This window comes from Astatotilapia calliptera, chromosome 17, assembly GCF_964374335.1.
Source record: "Astatotilapia calliptera chromosome 17, fAstCal68.1, whole genome shotgun sequence".
Lineage (NCBI taxonomy): Eukaryota > Metazoa > Chordata > Actinopteri > Cichliformes > Cichlidae > Astatotilapia > Astatotilapia calliptera.
This window is the reverse complement of record NC_137438.1, coordinates 2,250,208-2,274,202: the sequence shown is the minus strand read 5'-3', so window position 1 is coordinate 2,274,202 and position 23,995 is coordinate 2,250,208. Positions and strand designations below refer to the sequence as shown.

At 41.6% G+C, this 23,995-nt stretch overlaps 1 protein-coding gene across 2 annotated transcripts in view; it reads right to left on the bottom strand.

Moving 5' to 3' along the window:
• Window positions 1-23,995, bottom strand: part of scube1 (signal peptide, CUB domain, EGF-like 1) — a 120,086-nt gene that overhangs the window by 78,794 nt on the left and 17,297 nt on the right. For both annotated transcript variants that reach the window (XM_026146357.2, XM_026146358.2), the window contains exons 3-4: window positions 18,012-18,137; window positions 3,919-4,053 (exon numbers count right to left, since the gene is read on the bottom strand). In XM_026146357.2, the coding sequence (XP_026002142.2) occupies window positions 3,919-4,053; window positions 18,012-18,137 (261 nt within the window). The remainder of the gene's footprint in view (window positions 1-3,918; window positions 4,054-18,011; window positions 18,138-23,995) is intronic.

Here is a 23,995-nt window from a genome sequence, read left to right as displayed (position 1 = left end):
GGCTATACCATCATTCCAATAGCAAAACTGCCATTTTCATTCTGTGATTTTCAGTGAAAAAGTATTTGCCCCTTTCCTTCTGTTAGGATCTGCCCAGCTGACTTTGCAAAGAGAGACGATTGAGAAGTATATTCATGAGAAGTATATTCAGGCCCACCTCATCTCTAGTGGGCGTAGGGTTGTTCTTTGTGGACAAAAAGGATAGGACTCTCAGGCCATTTATGGACTTCCTTAGATCACTGTAAAAAAAAAAAGAAAGAAAGAAAGAAAGAAAAGAAATACCCACTGCCAGGAAACAGTTCTGCTTTCAAGCCCCTCCATCTTTAGTCAGAAGGGGACAAGTGGAATTCAACACACCACTGGACTACTTTGAATACCTGGTGGTGCTTGTTGGACTAACGAAACACTCCCCCACCATGTTTCATGTCCTAGTAACTGATGTCCTCGGACACTTTCTGAACATCTTTGTATTCAGCATGCTGCAGCAGTTAACTGAGATCCGTCTCTATGTGTTTCACACACCCTCAGTAACTTTTCTAAGTTGTGTTTTCAGAGGACTTAGAGGGGGTCGAGCAACATTTTGTAATATGGACTAACCATAGGAACTTGACTTATGTGCAGAACACCAAAGGCAGAATTCAGGCATGTTGGTCTCTGCTCTTTGGTTGTTCAGCTGCTCCGTTTCTTATCATCCAGGGTCAAGGAATATAAAGCCTGATGCCCCTTCCCATGAGTTTTCACCTGATAGAGATGATCTTAAGCCAGAGAGCGTTCTTGCATGCTCACACACAGTGGGGAAGATAATCCTGGGAGTTTAAGCTGGATCCTTGTCACAGGCCTTCTTCCATAGATTCTCTAAATCAGGACATTTCATAGTTCCTTCTCTAAATTATCAAACTCCTGCCACTGAAACGTTTAATCTCCATCTTGAACATGTTTTCAGGCTCAATGGCATTCCTTTGGAGATTGTGTCAGACCGACAACCCGCTTCATATCCCAGTTATGGAAGGTTTTCCATTCACCTCTCGGAGCCAACCTGAGTTCCGGATTTGCGGACAAACAGAAAGATTAAACCAAGAGTGGAAGGCAGACCTCCGCTGTGTTGGCTCAAGTAATGGACGGATGGATTGAATGTGCGCATAAGTCACTTACCTCATCTGCAACAGGTCTCTCTCCATTCAAAGTGCCCCTAGGTTACAAGCCTCGCATGTTTGTGGGCACAGACAAGAGCCCGCCTTCTCCACACAAATGAACAGAAAGGACGTCTCGCTGGCCTCCCTGCTACTCCCAAGGTGAGAGAAGGGTGGTTCTCCTGAAATCTCTTTCTAGGACTCTCCGCTGTAAAACTAAAATTGCTCCAGGATACACTGAACTTTTCACATGTCGCAGTTAAACCGTGTTTCTTCCAGTCCACTGCGCTCTCCAACCAACTGCGTACCTCCCGCCAGCTTGTATTCGACGGCAGCCTGCACACAGTGTTTGATGGATTGTGGATGTCTGGCACCGGGAGCATCCGTAGTTGATCGGGAGGAGTATGGTCCTGTTTAAAACTGCAATCCAATCAATTTTACACTCTGCTTATACATGAATACCCTCCAGTGTGGCTGAATTAAAATACTTCTGAAAAGAAGAACGGGGCAAACTTTCTCCACAGCGCTGTGAAAGACTGAATGCAAGATATTGCTAAAGATGCTGCTAAGGGTGGTAAAGCAGTTATTAGGTTTAGGGGGCAAATACTTTTTCACACAGGGCCAGGTAAGCTTGGATGGATTTTTCCCTTAAATAAAAGAACTATTTAAAAACTGAAAGTTGTCTCCTTTGGTTATCTTTGTCTAATATTTACAATTTCTTAATGATCTGAAACATGTAAGTGTGACAAATAAGCAAAAAAAGTAACCAGGTAAAGAGCAAATACGTTTTACAGCAGTGTAGAGCAAAGGCCGTTACAACCTAATCATGTTGTGAAAGCGACACGAAATTCATAATTTTCAAGATATGAACTTGTCATGTACAAACCGAACATGTTTTTGTGAAAATTATCTCCTCAAAGAAAGCACTGTGAAGAAAATGAAGTCAATATGAAGCCATGATGAGCTGGTACTGATGTTTCCAAACGAGAAGGAAGCAGTTCATCCAAAACTCACAAGAAGGAAGCAACAGGGAGAATTTCAAGGTTTGCTTCAGGAATTGAAGCTGTATCATGGCCACTTTCTTACATATCTTAGGATCATACTGGGGCTGTTGCAGCTTTTTAGCTACCGAGTTTTGCCTCTGAGGAGGCAGTGAAATCACTTCAGACACAGAGCAGCATCTAGCTACTTGTCTCAGGTAAAATTGTATTATTCTACAATTTGTATATTCAGTACTGGTGTGCACGTTGAGTCATGTGTGCACTTGCTCAGATCTGTTGATTAGGATCAGAAAAAATGATCAGACTACATGGTCAGTGTCGACGGCTGCTCAGGTGACGCTATTTAGTTGACTCAAAATATTTTTAATGCACACAGATGTTACACATCTGGTGTGTAAATGCCTGAACAATAGGTTTTATGATGTGCAGATGGGTTTCTTTATTCTCAGCATCTAGATCTCCTGCAAGGTGGCATACATTGTTGTGGTTGTATTTGTATTCAGTGGTTGTGTTTTCTTCATCAACAAAGGCTAGGGTGGCTGTGGGGTTCTGTGACTGTCTTACTGAATTCAAAATGTTCTGTCTACCTTCCTAGGTTGTAGTCAAAATCCTCGGCTGAAACACAAAACTGAGTGATGAAAACAGTCAAGAGAAATAATTTTATGGAATGGAATCAGTTTTCAGGCCCCTCCTCTGTAGAAGAAGCTTCCAGTTTGGATTAAGATCAGGCTTCAAACTTTCCTTTTTGCAAAAGCATATAGTTAGGGCTGCATCGGGTGACCCTGAATCCTCCCTTAGTTATGCTGCAATAGGTGTAGGCTGCTGGGGGATTCCCATCATGCATTGAGCATTTCCTGTCACCTTTCTCACTGAACATGTGTTAACAGACCTCTCTGCACTGAATCATACCTGTTATTAATCTCTGTCTCTCTTCCACAGCATGTCTTTATCCTGTCTTCCTTCTCTCACCCCAACCAATCACAGCAGATGGCCCCGCCCCTCCCTGAGCCTGGTTCTGCCTGTTAAAAGGGAGTTTTTCCTTCCCACTGTCACCAAGTGCTTGCTCATAGGGGGTCATATGATTGTTGGGTTTTTCTCTGCATGTATTATTGTAGGGTCTACCTTACAATATAAAGCGCCTTGAGGCGACTGTTGTTGTGATTTGGCGCTGTATAAATAAAACTGAACTGAATTGAATTGAATTAAATTGGAGGAATAATTAAACACAGAGCTTGTTTGCCACAGTTTGTCCAATAGCCTGCCTACATCTTCATGCCTATGTGGCAATTCTTTTTCCAGATCCATAAAGTTTTGCATTGGATTTTGACACCTCAAAATTATATTCCCATCTGGACTGACTGGGAAAAGCTTCACATCATGATTATGAGCTATTTTTATCCTCCTTATCAAGACTTGGTTTGGTGCTCATGACATTGGAAAAAAGGTCATCATCATAATTATCTGTGATAGAAAATGTAAATTCTGGAATTTTACAATGAATTTTATTCCACATATTCACATTTATATTAGCACTATCACGAGCACTATCACGTTTAGTGTTGCTCAAACTGCAAATCTACGACATCACTGGTCAGTTACAGTTATTGTCTTAGAACAAATAATTTGATGTTGCTAGTTGAGCCATGTGCTTCAAAAGTCAAGATTCAAAACCAATGAACCATCATATGAATTAGACTTGTTGCCTCACAGCAACAAAAAAGTGTTTTGTGTGCGGTCCACGGTGAGAGTTCACTGTGGACTGCACTCTTTCTCCACTGATGTCTTACCGTCAGAGCGGTGGATGCAGGTATGCTGGTTGTCACTGAGGAAGAAGCCCTCTGTGCACATACACTCATAGCTCCCCATGGTGTTAACACACACTTGCTGGCATCCACCGTTGTTGTCCAGACACTCATCCACATCTGTTTGGATGGAGAGATACAGAGAGAGAGAGACATAAAGGGAAGTGAGCAAGATAAAGTCGGCCACGACAGCGTGCTGGAATAACAGCCCATTAGACTTCATAAATAAACTTGTGTCAGTGAGAGTTTATGTGCCGGGAAATGTCTGATGAGACGGATGACACCAGAGTCAGGAATGCGAGGGCCACACGCACACGTGCACACACAGACTGGGAGAAAGGGCAGGCACGCTGTCCTAAGGGGCCGACCCTGGCACAGCGGGCGGCCGAACCAAACTTCAGGCACTGTAAAAGGGGGTGACAGGGGTGTGTTGGTGTGAGTGTCTGCATTGTGTCGTTGCGTCTATGTGTGTGTTAGTGCACACTGGTAGTGCACGAGTGTGTTTATAGGGCCCGACTGTGCTGCTGAAAGGCCAGTAAATTTCCAATGGGGCATGTTGATGGGCCTGAAGTGAACTGGAAACATGTAACACCCTTGACTGACTTTAAGAGGGATCAAACAGGGCCACCCCTGTGTGTGTGTGTGTGTGTGTGTGTGTGTGTGTTTGTGTGTGTGTGTGTGTGTGTGTGTGTGTGTGTGTGTGTGTGTGTGTGTGTGTGTGTGAGAGAGAGAGAGAGAGAGAAAGAGACTTTGCATTGTGTTTAGTCTGAGGTGGTGAAGTTGACGTAACAGACAGTGCAGACAGGTTACACAAACACAGGCAGAAGGAAGGACAGACAGACGAGAGGCGATGTCATACGTGCTGGGAGACTGAGGGGATCAAACATGGAGCTTTTCTTTCTGTTATAATTAGTGCTGTCAGTGGCAGTGCTGTTGCCCCGTGCGCGGGGCTGCACGGCGCTAACGCGTTAATGAGCTAACTGCGCTAATGCGTTGAAGCTGTTAATGCGGTTATGGCGTTAACGTCATTTTAACGAGATTAACGCTGACAGCACTAATTATAATTTGTCAAATATTTTCAGTGGTTGACAGGTCTGGACTTTAGGTAAGCTAAATTAGACTGTTATTAGTGAACCTTGCTTTAAATATACATATACATATATATATATAGATATATATATATATATATATATATATATATATATATAAAAACACCCAGCACGCCCCTGCGGGCGGTTTATCCTTCCAGCTCGGGTCCTCTACCAGAGGCCTGGGAGCTTGAGGGTCCTGCGCAGTATCTTAGCTGTTCCCAGGACTGCGCTCTTCTGGACAGAGATCTCCGATGTTGTTCCTGGGATCTGCTGGAGCCACTCGCCTAGCTTGGGAGTCACCGCACCTAGTGCTCCGATTACCACGGGGACCACCGTTACCTTCACCCTCCACATCCTCTCGAGCTCTTCTCTGAGCCCTTGGTATTTCTCCAGCTTCTCGTGTTCCTTCTTCCTGATGTTGCTGTCATTCGAAACCGCTACATCGATCACTACGGCCGTCTTCTTCTGTTTGTCTACTACCACTATGTCCGGTTGGTTAGCCACCACCATTTTGTCCGTCTGTAACTGGAAGTCCCACAGGATCTTAGCTCGGTCATTCTCCACCACCCTTGGTGGCATCTCCCATTTTGACCTCGGGACTTCCAGGTTATACTGGGCACAGATGTTCCTGTACACTATGCCGGCCACTTGGTTATGGCGTTCCATGTATGCCTTGCCTGCTAGCATCTTGCACCCTGCTGTTATGTGCTGGATTGTCTCTGGGGCATCTTTACACAGCCTGCACCTGGGGTCTTGCCTGGTGTGATAGACCCCAGCCTCTATGGATCTTGTACTTAGAGCTTGTTCTTGTGCTGCCATGATTAGTGCCTCTGTGCTGTCTTTCAGTCCAGCTTTGTCCAGCCACTGGTAGGATTTCTGGATATCAGCCACCTCCTCTATCTGCCGGTGGTACATACCGTGCAGGGGCACGGTATGTATATATATATATATATATATATATATATATATATATATATATATACATATATATATATATTAGGGGTGCAACGATACACAAAATTCACGGTTCGGTTCGATACTTTGGTGTCACGGTTCGATATTTTTTCGATACAAAAAAATGTTCATGCCCTTTTAATTTGTCATTTATTAAAATTATAAATATATATTTTAACTCAAAAGTACAGTTTTTAAATTTAACCCTAACCCTTGTGCGTGTTTTTTATTTTGACAGCGAATGCACACCTGCGGACCACTTATGTGCAGCCCTGGTTATTTAGCTCATCATATCGCAGCCACAGAAATTCTTTTGTCCATGAAACCATAAAGCTGCACTTTCTTTTTGCCTTATAGTCTGATTTGTCATAACTTCTCCGTTTTGTGGTAAGCTTTTCTTTGGCTGTCACTTCTTCACCCTGACCTGTCTTATTTGGCTCAGCAGAACTAAAATATATATCCTGCTGCTTTTACACACGCACACACACACACACACACATAAGCTCAGCGATTCTCTGCGCGATCAACCTCTCACATGTTTAAGCTGCAGGAGATTTCACTTGTCATGTTTGCATAGTAAGCTAATGATTAATAAGACGATGTCAGAGGAATTGGTGCACAAATTATCATCACTCACAGATCAGTGCTGTCGCTCTCTATACACAGTTCGCAGGATTGCAAAGTGAAAGCAAAAAACAAGCGCAAATTCAAACGCGATTTCAATATGTCACATATTGACAGTGGCTCACCGATGCCAATGACATAATTACCCAGCTACATTTCTGAAAGAATGCAAAAGCATTGACATATATTTTTCCTTCCTGCGATAGGCCGACGGGCAGGGCAGAGATAGATTTTGGTAGCCCGACTGGAAAAATTTTGCGAGCCCTGTATCTGATTGAGGAATCACTCATCTTTGGAAAAGAGAGTTTATTACAGAGAAATGGCTCTTTCCAAAATAAAAGCTATACTATAGCTTCTTCTGGGCTATATTCTCAGCAGCATATTAAACATATCAGGTCCCCATAAGGAGAATCCTGTGCTAACGGCTGTCTAAATGACTCGGGTAAAGTTTGTAGCATGCATGCTTGTTGTTTTTGTCTGCTTCCACTTGTCTTTGCACTAGGATGATGTTGGAGTAAATGTGCAGTCATATTCGTTGTGTTCCCACTAGTGCTGTCAGCGTAAATCTCATTGAAATGACCTTAACGCCACAACACGGCAAATCTCCGTTAACGAGCTACCGCGGATCGCCTTGAGCGTGGGGCTGGACGGCCAACACGTTAACGAGCTAACTGCGCTAACACACTAGTTCCCACCCATGTAATTGAGCATTGCATGGCACATCCAACATACTTTACTTTAGTCCATGACGCGCTTACCTTCAGGGTCATACGTCACATGAAAACCAAAATAGTTCCAAACGCCAGATCTGAATGAGGATGGGGGAGGTTCAATTTGCCATGTTGCAAGGAGAGCTTAACTTCTGTCTCACTAGCTTGCCCTACGCTCAGTGAATCTGCGCTCGACTGCTGCACTGTCGAGCGCAGATTCACTGAGCGCTCAACACAGACAGCATCGTCAGAAGGAAAGTTGATAAAATAAATTAAAAATTTTGTATTGTTTGATACATATGCGTACCGAACCGAAAGTACTGTATCGAACGGTTCAATATCGATACGAATATCGTTGCACCCCTTATATATATATAATATATATTATATATTATATATATATAATATATATTAGGGGTGCATATATATATATATATATATGCACCCCTAATACATATATATATATATATATATATGTATTAGGGGTGCATATATATATATATATATATATATATATATATATATATATATATATATATATATACGTGTATATATATATATATATATATATATATATATATATATATATATATATATATATATATATATATATATATATATATATATATACGTATATACATATTTGCAGAATGTAGTTTGGCATTGTCCTGCCTAATAAAACAAGACTTGCCTCTGATGAGAGTTAATACATTTAAGTTTATAATGTTCTACCTAGCTTACATAAATGGCAAGCAAAGCACACCAGCTAACCTCATCTCAAAGCAAATAAGCCATCCACCCATATCCTTCTGCTTGGTAAAGGGCAAGAGACAGGGTACACCCAGGACAAGCTGCCTATCTTTCACTCACCAATTAACCGGACCCATCCATATCTTTGGACTCTGGGAGAAAGCCAGAGTACCATGACATGGAAGCTCCACACACACAAAAAGCCCCAGGCAGGAGCTGAACCAAGGATCTTCTTGCTATGATGAAACAGTACTAACCGCCACAGCACCTTTAAAACAGCCATATTTACTCCAATTCAGAAAGGAACACTTTGGAAAGTCTGTCATAACGAAAAGGAAAGCTGGTAATTATTTACACTTAGAAGAACCTTTCAGCTTTAGTAAAATGAACACAGCACCTTAATTTCTAATGTCAGATAAGAGAGTTCAGACAATAACTATCAAGAGACAGGTCCATAGGACCTTCACATATACCTTCCACTGAATGAACGGATGTCTTTGTGAGTTCCTGTATATTAGCATGAGACCCGCTGCTCTGCACAAACGATATACTTCTGTTCAGTATCAAATGTAAAACTCTGAGCATAGTGTGACCAGCCTGTCTGCTAGCATCTGAAACTGTGATTTTGCTAAGAGGTTTTTCCTCTTAGGTACAGGTAGGTCTTTCCTCTTGTGTCTTGCACTGTTTACTAAGGTCGCCCCCCACATGGTGTTAAAGAGAGAGGCTCTTCAGGGAATACAGAAAAACAAGAACAAGAAATGCACCAGACATGACACTCCTCTAGTTACAGAGCCCTATATTATGTTCATTTAAAGGGAGGCCATAAAAAAGAGTACATATGTGTAATATATGGGCCGCTGTGTTGGTGGGAAATCATTTATATAGTTTCCAGCTTCGAAAAAGCATTTGCAAACTGGAACTCTGTCTTTGTAGTAACTGCTTGAATGACATAAACAACACAATTAGGTCATTCTAAAGATGTATTATTGGGGTGGCTGTAGAGTAAGTCAGTGACTAATCGGAAAGGTGGTGGTTCGGTGCCTAGCTTCTCCGGTCTGCATGCAAGATTCTGACCTCTTGTTGCTCTCTGATGTATCCATTGGTGTTTAAATATCAGATAGAAAGTACATAGTACTCGAGCGGTTATTTTGTGTTTAGTTTGTGTGTGCATGACATCATATGATGTCAGTGATATCATATCACTAACATCATCAAATGTCCTCATGGACTCCTGCTGTAGCAAGAGACTACCACAAGGTGGTTTTGACTAGTTTGGCAGGTGCACATCCCTCTCTCTGAGCGTGCTAAACCACAAGATGCAATCACAAAGCTTAAACTGTGAAAAATGAAACTCCATAGACTCGACTAGACTTCAGACTTTTATTCTACTGACCTTAACTGCACTGCATTTTTACCAAATGTAGGCTACTGTAGATGGCGCATGAATGGGAGTCTAGACAAGCATTGTGTCCTGGCCTTATAAATGCATGAGCTTCCAGTAAATGCGTAAATAAAGTGGTTTAAGAATAGCACAGAAGTCACGTTGTCCTCGCTGAACCCTCAGCTTTGTTTTTATTGCACTTCCTAACACTATTTCAAGCAAATCTCATGGTTTAATGCTTGTCATAATATGACTGGTTCATTTAGTTTCCAGGCTGGAGAGGGGGAGGGAGTGAGGACAGAGAAAGAAGAACTGAAGCTGTGTCCAAGTCTAAGTGATCTCTGCCAACATTTCTGCATGAACAAAGGCCAGTTCCAAAATGCACTCGTCTGTTTTGTTTGATTGCGCTTTGTAAACTCGTGTAAAAGTTTGTTTGGACACAGTGACAATGTGCTTCTCATATCAACTGAGAGGCTGAGGGAGGCAATTCAAATCAATTTTATTTATATGGTGCGAAATCACACAAGCTTCCTCAAGGTAATTAAGGCAAGGCTTAAAGCAAGGCAAGTGGGGTGAAAAACAAAATGGAAAAAGGCACGGAAAGGTAAGGGGGGTAAAGCTTGTAATTCATAGTTGCGATACAGTCATGGGGAAAAGAAAGTACACTCTCATTCAGACAGCATTAAAAATATAAAAACCAGTGGGTACATAGTGGATCCTAAAATTATCTATTTGCCATCTATCAGCATCAATATATGTAACTGCTAATAATGTACGTCTTAAAATGTAAAGAAGAGATTGCGAGAAATACCGTTCAACTTGTAACATCCTAAGTTGCATTATTTGTCCACTAGAGGGCACTCTGCAGCTTCCTTCTTGGTAACGCGTGTGGAATGCTACAAACGTAACAACCTGCTCATCTGAACAGTCAGGCAAAGCGTAAACAAGTAAATAAATAACTACACATAATAACCGTTAGAGAAATTTGTTCATGTTTTGCATATCTAAATCAATCAGTATTCTGATTTAGAATATTGGCTTTTAAAGTTTGAATTTATTGGCATCAGTCTTCCTATATCAGTCAGGCAAAAGCAAACCACATATTAACCAAAACACCTCAAACCAACAGTCGAGCACAATGAGGATGATTTTGCCTTGATTTGAAGAACGGGACAGCGGCACAATCCCGTTACTGAAACCTCTGTATACCAAAGTATTCTTAATGTGAAGCCAGCTAAAACTGGGCCAAAAAACATGACAATAATCCCAGGCATGCCATCCACATCAACTCTACAAGAATCACTGTGCAAAAAAGTAATCAGATTACTGTAATCAGATTACTTTTTTCAGGTAACTTGACCAACACTGCTCCTGACCCAGCGTTTTCAGTTCTTTGTGATCTTTGGATTATGTCAGGTTCATTTGTGATTTATTCTACGGTTCCTAGGTTTTGATCCCCTGCCCCTCATGTTTCTCTGTGCCTTCTGTTCTGTGTTTAATCTTCTCTGCCTGCATGTTCCCCCTGTGTTGTTGCCTATGTGAGTTATTGTGCTTTGCTCCCACTCCTTGTGTTCCGTGTTTTCCTCTCCCCTTCGTGTATTTCTTCATGTTCTCTCCCTCTCTCTCTCCAGGCTGTCTGTGTACTTCCTGTGTTACGTTTAAAGTCCACATCTTGGTGTCAGCGTTTCTAGTTTCGTGTCCTCCCCGTCCTGTCAAGTGTAATTGTTCTCAGCTGTGTTCCCTGTGTGCTTCCACTTCCCTCATTACCTCCTGTGTATTTATGTCAGAGTCTCCCTCTGTTCCGTGTCGCGTCGCCCCTCATGGCTGTTTCCCTGTGTTTCCTCGCGGTTCAGTTAGTCATTTCCCAGCTTGGTTTAGTTCTGTTTTCCCCGTTCTCCTGCAACAGAGCAGTGCTTTTGAGTTTATTCCTCGTGTCTCAGTGAGTTTGTGTTTGGGTCCAATCCCTGCCTGCACACAGCTGGAACATGACAGTTCCCAGGTCACTGGGATAGGCTTCAGCTCCCCTGCGACTCTGACAAGGATAAGCGCAAGAGAATGGGTTCATCTCACCAATGAGGTATCTTCCAAAGTCTGTTTATTCTCTTTTGCTGGGCAATATGTGCACTGTTAAACTTTGGAAGATGCCCAGAAAGACTTTCACAACCCAGCCTTATAAATGACTATGTACAAGTACTTTTTCACTGTGGTGCATTTCTGTGTCTTATCTGTTGGTGCAGATATTCCACCAACAGCATTTTTTCCATACATTGGAAGTTGCATGCAAGTTTGTGTTTCCCCATGCAGACCTTGTCTTTTACATGTTGGACTGCTCTGTGACACACTGTCTCTGATGACTGCCCCACTGTGCAGTCACCTCTCAGATCTCCACATGAAATAAAAAGAACTTGTCGGAACAAAAATAAACTGAAGCGAGAGCGCCAGACATTCACAGAGGGCACCGAACCATCGACACATTGAGGCCAGCTGCGTCTAAGCCAAAGCCAAATAAATAAAGTCAAAAGAAGAAAGGAGCTGAACAGGATCACTCTTTAATCAGAACAAAATTAAGCAATCTTAAATCAATTAGAGCTCGACTCGTTGACACGGTGCATCTGGAAGACTTCCTGCAGACTCGCACACGTCTGTTGCCCTTTTTCTTTTTTCTTGGCTCACTTTTTCAAAGTGCAGTTTGTCATCCCAGGCTTCTTCAAAACACCACAAGTTTCTGAGGTTTCTGAATGTCATTCTTTGGGTCTATTAAAAACCACGAGTCGTTATTGTTTTCCACAGGCAGGCCCAGAGAGTGTGAGAAAAATGAGAAATAAATTGAGAGTGAACTTTGAAACAAACAAGCTGGATAAAAATGTTGTTTTCATATTATTCTGTTGCCCTGTGATGGTGACCAAACACCGCAGTCAACTTACCACTTCCCCGTCAGCTTTGATCATCGGCAACCTCTCCTGCTGCGAAACCACACAACCTGAACCCGACGCTGATCGGACCTGAAGACATATGTGTCGCAGCAATCGACATTATTCGCCAAGCTATGATTAATGAGTCAGAAAGCAGAGCAGTGCCTGTTAGCGACTCTTTCACCAGTCATGGAAGACATATGACTTTAATGTACAACATCTTTGCACTTATCACAGCTGATTCAACCCACAGCACTGACATACGATGTTATGACAACTTGTAATATGAGAGCCAAGACACTATCTGTCTATGAATCAATAGTGTTCATATACAAAACGAGTGTGCAACACATTTTCTATACAGTAAATGTGCTGAATGAGACACTGGAGAGTGAGACATTATAACAAATACTGCCGTTCTGGTTGATGGGCAGCACGAAGAACAAGACTGGAGCTCGGCTTTAACTGCGGTTTGATGTTAGGCCAACACGTCACTCTCCGAAAGTTCTGTTTATAGGGTTACCATGCATCACAGGGCACTATTTATCTCTTTAGCTAGCGACGACAGTAAACACGAAGCATCAGAGAGTCTCCATGAGTCAATACACAGGAACGTAAACTGCAGTGTCATATATCTTCTCAAAGTGGGCTTAATGTAGATGGATTCTATGTAACACACATCATATCTGAAGTATAAGCTAATCTTCTGGATCTTTGGTGGCCAAACAATGCTGTTCCCTTTTGGCTTTATGAGTTTTCAAATGGAAAATTCAAGGACCGCATTCCAAAATGAGATATTGTCCCACATTTGCAAAAACATCTGGGATCAGAGTAAGCCACACATCACAGGGCTACTACTAAACATGTGAGTAATCCCAACACCTTTGCCCACGAACTGACTGGATTTGTCTCGTTTGAATTCCTTGTTTTCAGCTGAACTTTAGGGAATAAAAAAGTTCAACAGAGGTCATACAGAAATGGCAAAACCACCAGGTGGGTAAAATAAATGGCAGCAGCCCAAAACAACATCATTCCATCTTGCAAATTTATTTTCTGTTTCATGTTTAATTGCTGAAGACGCGTCTAATTCTATAAATATACCAGTGCCAGACCACAGTAGATACCATTTGTTGTTAAATTGTTTTTTAATGAGCAAACCATTTATAGAAACAATTAAGACATAAAAGATCTAAGAACAATTTTATAGTAAGTTATACACTTAATTTACTGTAATCGCATTACAAATGACAGATCGTTGGAAAGGCACACGAACTGTAGATTAGGAAATCCATTTGACATTTTTATATTCTGTGTAGCAATGGTGACATCACCACAAAGGACATAACACTGCATTAAAAAAAGCTAACTTCACTGCAACCTTCACATTTCTGAAGGTCTTGCCTCTCGTCCATACATTTAACCCCAACGGTCGAAAATGTTCCAATTCAGAGAAACATTTTCATGGGCGTGACTGGTTTCTTTGGTTTCTCCATTTAAAAACAACAAACCTTTACCATCGATCACGTCCCCCACTGAGCCACTTCAGGGTGCCGCAGTAGTTTCCTAATTTATTTTCACTTTGTATGCATCTGGCAGGGAGACAAATACTGTCATTACACACCTTTGGGGTCATTTGTATATCATGGTGTTTGGGATTATTGCCCAAACATCAAAGTCCTGGTGAATGATGGGACGCGCTGAATATTTCTGTTTGTCTGTCTCAGTTGTATTCTCTTTGCTAAAGATGTGGAACAGCGTCACATGAAAATGGGTCTGCATTTTGAAAATATGACTTTTAGTTTGAACAGTGTTTGTGTAGTAACGCTATATTTGCTTCTTAAACGAACAGAAGAACATTTCCTTATCCTCCTTTTAGCTGTAACAGGTGGCAACATGAGGGAGTAGATGAGTAACAATTAACAAACTCTCTCTCTACAGATTTATACTAAATGCAGAGAATGCCTTTTATTGTCACTATACATGTGTACAATCAGACACAGAGATACAGAGATCTCCTGCTCAGTGCAGACATGGGCTGAGGTGCACAGTTCTACAGCACATATGAACAGTGTTCAGAAATATCCAATGTACAAATATACAAAAGAAAAAATAGATACATACCTTTAAATACAGGCATGTATTCAGGTATACTTATAGCTGTTAGCATAGCTGTTTCTGTTCACATTTGTAGCTGCTGATGTGTTATAAGACAAAGGTCAGCAAACAGAAAGATTTCGAAACATGCTAAAAACATGACAGAGAAAGATGGGAGGATAAAAAGAGCATGTCACAGATCAACAGAGGAAGCACTGGGCGAAGAGATGGAGGTGAAGAAAAACTCAAATAATAGAGTGAGAGAGGACTGTGAGGCAGAGATACTGGGCACCATCAGAGAACATGCTTTCAAAATAAAGGCATGGAATATTTATGAACAGGAGAATAAAAAGAGGGAAAAATGGCTAATCAACAAGAACAGAGAACTAAATGACAAATGCCAAAATACAGAGAAAAGGACAGGAATGCAGAAATTAGGAAAGGCAAACAAGTAGCTGGTAGCGGTCTGACTGTGATCACACACATCATGCATCTGATTTCACACTTTACTGCCTCGTTTGAACTCAGTAACCTGGTTTTAATTAGCAGCAGTTCATAACAGCCAGTTTCAGTCACCATCTAATAAAACAAGTCTCGCACTGATTTCCTGTCACTGGGCTGCAAAGAGCGACCGATGACAGTTCCCACAGCAGTCAGTTGGTATCACTTGAATTAGTGGCACAAACACGTGCGGTGAAATGCCACGAACCACATGCCCTCTTTTTAAGGACGACGCAAAGGCTAACCAAGCTAGCGGCACAGGATGACAAGCCAGCAGAAAATAAACAACACAAAACACAGCAACACATAATTATGGTGACAGCTTCCCACCAACCCACTGCTCCACATGTAAAACTGCCATGTTCTCAGGGAAAATCTCTTTAACAAGCATGGGCTGCTGCCATTATGTCTCTCTCAGCCAGTCACATTTAACACATTTCGAAAGAGTTCAAGTCTAAAACCCGAAGAAACTCGTGAGAATCGATTGAAATGCAGTTCCTTTAATGACCACTAGATGCTGACTTATAATGAATTAAAAGGAATATAGAATAAGAATAGCTCGTGCAAGCACAGCGCGCCCTCTTAGTGTTAAATGACAAGACAATGAGGGGAGAAAAACAATGAAAAGTTGGAAAGGTGTAAAGTTCTGTAGTGTGAAGAAACCTTTAGCGTGTTAGCAAGGAAGCCTGATGATGATGGAGAGGGGAAGTCCTGTTTCAAACAAGTGCAGGCTGCACCAGCACTGTCTGGGAAATCAGTCAGTTGAATGAAAGTACTGCATTTAACTGCATAAACATTTAATATTTACAATTGATAGAGCTGGTCGTCAGCAGTGTTGGTCAAGTTACTTGAAAAAAGTAATCAGTAACTAATTACTGATTACTTCCCCAAAAAAGTAATCCCGTTACTTTACTGATTACTTATTTTCAAAAGTAATTAATTACTTAGTTACTTAGTTACTTAGTTACTTTTTAAAAACACGATTTACAACCTGAAGAGGTGATAAAGTGATAGATCTTTCAGCCCAATTCTACTTTTTCTGCATAATCCATCATACAAAATGTAATCAAATGGAAAAGTCTCTTTTTAAAACTTGTTTTATTAGTTTTAATCTTTTAACTTTATGCATCAAGCAAAAATTTAATTATCTGCAACATTCTCTGACTGGAAGAAATTAGTTTAACATTTAAACCTATTTTCTGCACATTCCAGCACATAAAATAAAATATTTTTTGTGTTTACACTCAGTCTTTCAAATAGATGCAAGTAAAACACAGCAGAAAATAAATAAAGTCAAAGACTCAGCGGTCCTGTTGCTCTATTTTCACCTGTAAAGCAGGAGTGGGGCAGGCGGAGGTTTACCCTGGTGCAGGTGTGCAGCGGTCAGTGGAAGAATCCGTGAGTTTCTCTGTGAGTTTCCCATTACGTCGTAGCTACTCGGTGCTTGCTCGGAAGTTTAGGGGTTTTTTTTCGCTGTAAAAAGAAGTTTTCTTCCCACGCACGATGGACGCTAATGTTTTTGTCACTTTTTATGGAATCAAACTCAAAGTAAGGTCAGTACTTCCACGCTTTAAACGCTGCACGCTCATACTCTCTCTGCACTCCATATATGATCCATTGTTGATCCGCACACAGCTGTTGTCACGAACGTCGCACTCGCTTACGTCACTGTCATGAGACACTCTCGCAAAAAAATCACGGTTTTAGTAACGCAGTAACGCAGCGTTCCTACGGGAAAGTAACGGTAATCTAATTACCGTTTTTGCAATAGTAATCCCTTACTTTACTCGTTACTTTAAAAAAGTAATCAGATTACAGTCAGAGACAGCCACACAGTGAGTATAGAGTATGATCTGAGCTACCTTACAGACATATGATAGATGTGGGTGATCACAAACACTACAAAACAAACCAGGAAGTCAACTGAAGCATCAACCTTTCATCATAAGGCTGTTTTGTTCTTAGTTTCTGAAAATTGATCAACTTTCCTCTCTTTAATAAAAAAGGAGAAGAACTAAACTAATTACATTTAAAATATTTAGCAGGGAGTTATTATTAATAAAAAAAAAAGGTGTGTCATGTGTTTGGAAGTGCAGTCAATGTTAAGAATGTAGCTCAATAGACAGTGTAGTTAATAATGCCTTTGACCATGTTTGTGCATGAAATTAAATTCTAATGGCAAACCTTCAACTTTAGCTTTAACTCTGCTCTATATCAGCTGTCTGAGAGTCATTCCTGTGAGGTGAATCCACAATTCAGCAGCTAGTCTCCACTGGCAGCTGCTGCCTTAGCAATCAATCTCTCACCTAGTCTCTCTAAAAGTTTAAAGAATGAGTTACAACACTTTCAAATGCCAAACATATCCCAGCAAAGACACACGAGCATCTGGAACGACTGTTCTTATGTTTCTGACGTTACTTTGTGGTCGTCAGTCAGCAGCACAGGACCGATGAGATAAAGTGTGTTTGAGCACATCCACGCAGTCCTGCATGTTACACGGGGCAGGAGAAAAAAACACAGAAGTCTAGCTGACTGCAAGTGGATAACAGAGCACTCGGCCTAAATGGTCTGATCTGTCAGTACTAAAGCACAGCCAGATATCTGCAGGAGAACTCTTCAACCCTGAGCGCCTCCCTGCAGTACACAGAAAAGAGCATAAAACAGCACAAATCATGGAAACCCTCCAACTGATGACAGAGCGACTATGCGAGCAAGGCGTCCTGAGCCAGACAGGTTTAATAGGTACAAGGACAAAAGTGCACACACTTAAACACACATACTCGTTTTTATATCTTAGTGTGGACATCTCATTGACATAGCCAGAAATGAATGTCTAAACCTAATGTCTATGTCTAAACATGTACACACACACACAGATATATAGATTACCCATCATCACTAAATGTGCACGCAGTATGCAGACACATACAAGATACTCAAGATGTTCTCATTTTGAACAAAGCTTAGTTATTTTGCAAAACACCACAAATGTCATTGAGGTTTGTATCCTGTTATAAGAGATGCACACGAAGGGGAATAATGCATTGAAAAATTGAGTTACCCAGACAGTTGTGTCCATCGTGGGCCAGCATGAATCCATCGTAGCACATGCACCTGTAGTTGCCTGGTATGTTGATGCATTCGTGGACACAGCCCCCATTGTAGTCATTCTCACATTCGTCCATGTCTGATGAAGACCAGAGGGCAAAGGTTAGTAATCATGCCGGCCTAAATGGTGTCAAATGAATTACAGAGCTGACGTAGCAGTTGAGTCATTAAAGCCCGGTTTCAGCGGTGTAGGCAGTCGCTCTTAACTGAAGTAAATTGAGAATAAACCATTTTTTTTCTATATACTGTAGAAGTAAACGTGAAAATGACCACTTTAATGAACTAAATATTGCTGTTTGAGGGGAAATGCAGAGGGTATTTTTATTAGCACTGTGAGTCAAGTTTCAAATTTGCTTTCCATTTGGTAGCTCTGATCAATGACTCAATGCACTCTGTGTACTTAAAATCTAATAAGCTTTGTGAGTGGGCTCTCGCTCACTGCCACACCTCTTCACACAGTCTGGGTGAAACTGGAACCCTTGAAACCTGAAGGCTGAATCAAGTCTGTGCATCGGTCACAGATGCTAAATGAAGTTACAGGTAACAGTATTGTATGTAAATATGTTAAAGGTGCTATGCATAGGAATATGAAGAGATGCTTCTGAGTGCCTTTACAATTTCACCATCACTGCCCTAGAGTGGATTTCCCTGGCGTGACATATCAAGTGTTCAGCTTGAGTAAAATTGTCTCGGACAGAAACAAATGAGAGTAAAGACACCAAAACAACACACAATGACAGCAAACACACATTAGAGAGGCACTCTAATGTGTGTTGTTTGATACAGTGATTAAAACGACACACACACGTCACCATAAAAGTCTGTTCCTGCTGGTTTCTTAGGTAGCAGGAAATCCATCAACCCTGATGAGTGCCATCCTTCGAGAGTAACCCCTGAAACATCACAGTACAGCTCAGGAAGGGAGTAGTTGGTTGGGGGATGTCAGTGAGTGTTTATTCATCTGGGGATAACCACCCACCTCCATGCTGAGCCAGCAGAGGTTTTCATCGGAGCAGCTTGCAAGTGGTTGCCATGCAGAGCCACTTAAACAAACAGTCCTCCCCCTCCGTGTGAACAGCAGGAGATCTGCCGTGCAGTAGAGGAAGACTTAAGCCCAGGTCCTCCTGCTCTGTCTGTGCGACGGCTGATGCAGCACAGGTATACGTGCACTCTGATTCAGGCTGACGTCTGTGCACCTTCTCTTCCTTGAGCCAAGTAGGATGCCGCCTGGATGGGTTAGTCAAAGTCATGTGCAGCCTTTCATTCTTCTTTCCTGGCTTCCTGTGTCCCAAACTCTCTCCCTTTTTATCTCGTCTCATTTTGCTCTGCTCCACACATCTGCTGTATTATCTGCCTGTCTATCTGCCTACAGTTCATCTGACAGGTTGTATACATGAAAACAATTTAAGAGTAAATTCACTGGAAAGAACCTCATCCGTGCACCTTGCCCGATGGCCTGATGACTCAATGAAAAGAGTTTTGTGCAACTCTGAGCTAGAACTCTGTGAGCTGTGAGTTACTCCTCATCCTGTTTTCCACAGATGAGGAGTAAGAGACATACTAAACCCTTTAGTCCTTTACTTCTGTGGCTAAAACAGATCTCCAGAGACTCTTGCAACAGCCTCGCATATGAGTGCAGTCAGCAACAGCACACAGTAATAGTTGACATGCAGTGACGTGGAACCGGCAACACGACACATTACAGTAAATCAGAGAGATGCACCTAAAAACGTCCACATTTATCCTGCATTTAAAATATTTTAAATGCTGTACATGTGCATTTTCACAAGTAAAAGAAAGAAGGACAAATCGTAAAAATGAAACCCTCAGCCATTCACTTCCTTTCACAAGAGTGATGTTGTGATGTTGGCTCAAGCGACCGCTTTGAAGAGTCAGACAGACATAAACATAAAGGATCCTCATCAGAGAGGTTTTACTTAATGGTTTGAAAACAATTATGACTGCCACGATCTCCACCATGAAGCATCACAGACATGTTTACCGGAAGCCAATTATGCAGACTAACACACACAAGGGCATTTTAATTCGCTTTGTTTGATCTCTGACAAAACAAGCCCATATTGTGTGTAGGTCATGGACCGCTCCAATGTGATTGTGATTATATGAGAAGATTAATATCACTGCCTAACATTCAGTCCTGTTATAGGAAAAGGTAACCAGAGCCCTGTTTAAAAACTTTAAAGTGACCAAAGTACTTTAATTGAGCTACACGTGAGCACCAACAGATTGAGTTCATTTTAAAATGAAAGAAAATGTAACAAAAAATGGGGGAAAAAATCACTCATTTAAAGAGCATGAGCTTTGTGTATACAAGCTCCTCACGGCCATCACTGGCTCATCCTAAAAGGCATTTGCAACTAATTACACTGAGCTTGAATGGGCGTCTGTTTGGGGAAAGGTTGTTTGGACACTTTGCTGTGCTGCCAGCTCAGATGGTGTGGTTCAACACGATGTGGCACCTCCTTTGTCGTCTGCTTTTCATCTGTCAGAGACAAAGGGGAAGGTAAGGGCTACAACTAACGTTGCATATAGGGAGAAACAGCCTCAGCGCTGCGTGTGAGTGAAAAGCTGCGGGTGACTAATTGGTGTCTGTACTGTTTCAAACAGCCGGACCGAGTCTGTATCATGGATTATGTTAAGATGGCCATATTTGAATACACGTCTTTATGGGCTTTTAAAAGCGCAGTATGCAATATCTCATGGGCATAATGACACAAAGTAAAGTGGGAGCAGGAGCTGCAATCGTTTCTGATTCACTCTTGTTGATAATTAAGGTTGAGTTTATGTTTCCGATCTAGTTAAATAGATGCAAATAATGCAGAACATCATGCACAATGCTAGCTTACCATTATAACTTGAGTCAACTACACATGCAGATGCTGTGCTGACAGGTGTGGGGGAGCCCGGGACTCGTACCTGCTGCCAAACTGAGCTTACTAAAAGAAACACTACAAACGCTCACAAAGCAGTGTACACAAGTGGGTAAAATAAATAACAGCATCAAGCGCCGTAATAGCCAATAAAAGGATACAATAAGACATAATACTATAAACAGGTAGTTTTAAAATGCATAAATAATAAATAAATAAACATTTTCAACACTAAGCTTGTTTAAACAATTAACTTTTCAGCTATTTTTTAAAGAATCTACAGAGTCAGCAAAATGTAAAATGTTCCACAGCCTTGGTGTTGCAGACAGAAGGGATCTGTTCCCTGTACTCTTTAGTCTCGTACAGGGAACAACTAACTGAATCTGAGCCTGTGAATGAAGAAGCAGTAGCTGAGATAATCTGGAGCCTAGTGCTCTAATTAACACAAGAGACAACGATTTTATATGTGAGTCGAAGTGCAGAGAAGAATCAAATATTTAATTCAATTCAATTTAGTTTTATTTATACAGCAACAAATCACAACAACAGCCATTTCAAGGTGCTTTATATTGTAATGTAGACCCTACAATAACACACACAGAGAAAACCCAGCAATCATATGACCCCCTATGAGCAGCACTTTGGCGACAGTGGGAAGGAAAAACTCTCTTTTAACAGGAAGAAACCTCCGGCAGAACCAGGCTCAGGGAGGGGCGGGGCCATCTGCTGTGATTGGTTGGGGTGAGAGAAGGAAGACAGGATTTATATAACAAGATTTCAAATGCAGGACTTAGCAGTCTTGCAAAAAGACGCAAGAGCCCGACTGTAACTCAGGAGGAGCAATAATCTCAGTCTTGTTGGTATTTTAAAAAAAAGGGTAATTGTTGGGTTTCTTTAGTAACCTGAGTCAAGCAGTGGCCGTAGACATGAGGGTTAGAAGACATATGCAGCTGAATATCATCGGCATTAAAATGATAAGGAATGCCATTAAAAGATTGAAGAATGCTAGCTAAAGGAAGCATGTAAGAAGGAAATAAGACATCAAAGGATGCACTGAGATCAAGCAGAATGATTATAGATTATAGAACAACTCTCTGCATCAGACGCCAATGTAGGACCAAAGCTGGTGCGAGTCCCAGACAGGACAGACGGCTAATATGTCTAAGGATAAAGGTTTCATTTTAGATTTCAAGTCCATCACCTTGGCCCTGTGACAGACTGGCGACCTGCCCAGGGTGTACCCCGCCTCTCACCCTATGACAGCTGGGATAGGCTCCAGTGCCCCCCGCCCTGGAGAGGATAAGCGGAAGCGAATGGATGGATGGATGGAAGTCCATCACCTTATTTACAAACTGATTAAGAAATGTGTTAAAAGCGTCATCAGCATGTAACACAGCATGTTGAGTTGTAGAAGAAACACCTTTGATAGTATCACATAAATCCTTGGATTATTCTTATGACAATTTATGCGATTGTGGAAATAAAAGTATCTAGCCTCTTTCATGCATCATTATAAGAGTGAAGGCCGTGAGTTTGATTATTTAACCAGAGTGAGTGGGAACTGACAGCTGGATAGTTTGTAAGAAGTTAACAAGGAGCTCCACATTATCAAAAAGAAGAAAACAGTTATCGATAAAGTGGCTGCGCTAAAGACAAACTTCAGAAAAAGAGTTACAGGAAACATTAAAGGAGACTGACTTATGGTCACTGAGAACAACTTCACTTATGTTCACACGGTCAATAGTAACGCCATGAGTGAAGACAGAGTCCAAAGTATGACTGGCAACATCACTACCCCCAGATACATGCTGAGCAAAGTTCAGAGTGCATGATGCTCAGGAACTCCTCAGTACTCTCTGATGTATGTTAAAGTTCACTTTTTACTGTTTAGTCTTTTTCTTTATAATCGTATGGGGGGCATATGTCAGACGTACGTTTTAGAAAAACCAGCACAGCTATTTACAATAAAAATTCAGAACTTGACAGTCTTGACACATTTAGAGTCTCACAAAAAATGCTTTTCCATGAACATCAGTCAAAAAACAAAGAAACTGTTTTACCAAACTAACAGATATATTATATTTTTATTTTATTGTTTTGCTTAGCCACAGAAACCCATGCTAATGCCGAGGAGGCTTGGAACTCTGCAGTTATTGCAGTCAGCACTCGGCCACCTGTGACTGCACGCGGTCAGGGATGCTGGTTTAGCTCAGTGGGTGAGCAGGTGACCATATGCCGTATGGCTGGACAGCAGTAGGCCCAGGTTTGAGTCTGACCTGCAGCCCTTTGCTGCATATGTTCCCCCGTCTATCTGCACTGTCTGTATCCATAAAAGGCCAAAATAACTGTGTGTGCTGTGATTCCTAAACACTTCCTTCTGTAACGTCATTTTCTGTTTCACCAAGATGCTTAAACTGGTCTATAATATAAAATCATATATACACATTAGTGTGGTTTGAGTTAGTGCTGAACCATGCTTGTCATCGTGGTAATAATCAGTGGGCTACAAGAGGCAGTGGTACAGTTCATAGAATAAACATACATACTGAGACAGTATGAAGAAATGCCAGCTAGCAGCAATGAACAATAGAAAAGTGTGCAAGTAAACAAAAGTCAAGCCACAGTCGCTTTTGTGACACTTTTTGCTCCCTGTGGGCAGCTGTGGCTCAGGTGGAAGAGCAGATTACCAGCCAATTAGAAGGTCAGTGGATCAGGCCCGGACTCCTTCGGTTGAAGCATCCTTGGGCACAGAACTCGGATTTCCCCCAATGCGTCGATTGGAATGTGAGTGTGTGTACAACTGTTAGAAAGCACTTAGGCACAGATACACACTGTATGATTGTGTGTGATTGAGTGAATGAGACTTGCAGCAGAGAGCTCTGAGTGCTCAGTTGGCACTCAAAGGTGGGATGTAAGTGCCAGTCCATTTGTCAGTTACACAACTGAATCATATGTTCAAAACAAGCTCCTTCAGTTTGCCACATTCAACAAAGAAGCATCAAAGAGACGAGCAGTCTGTGCTCATGTTTCCTGGAACAAACTATTT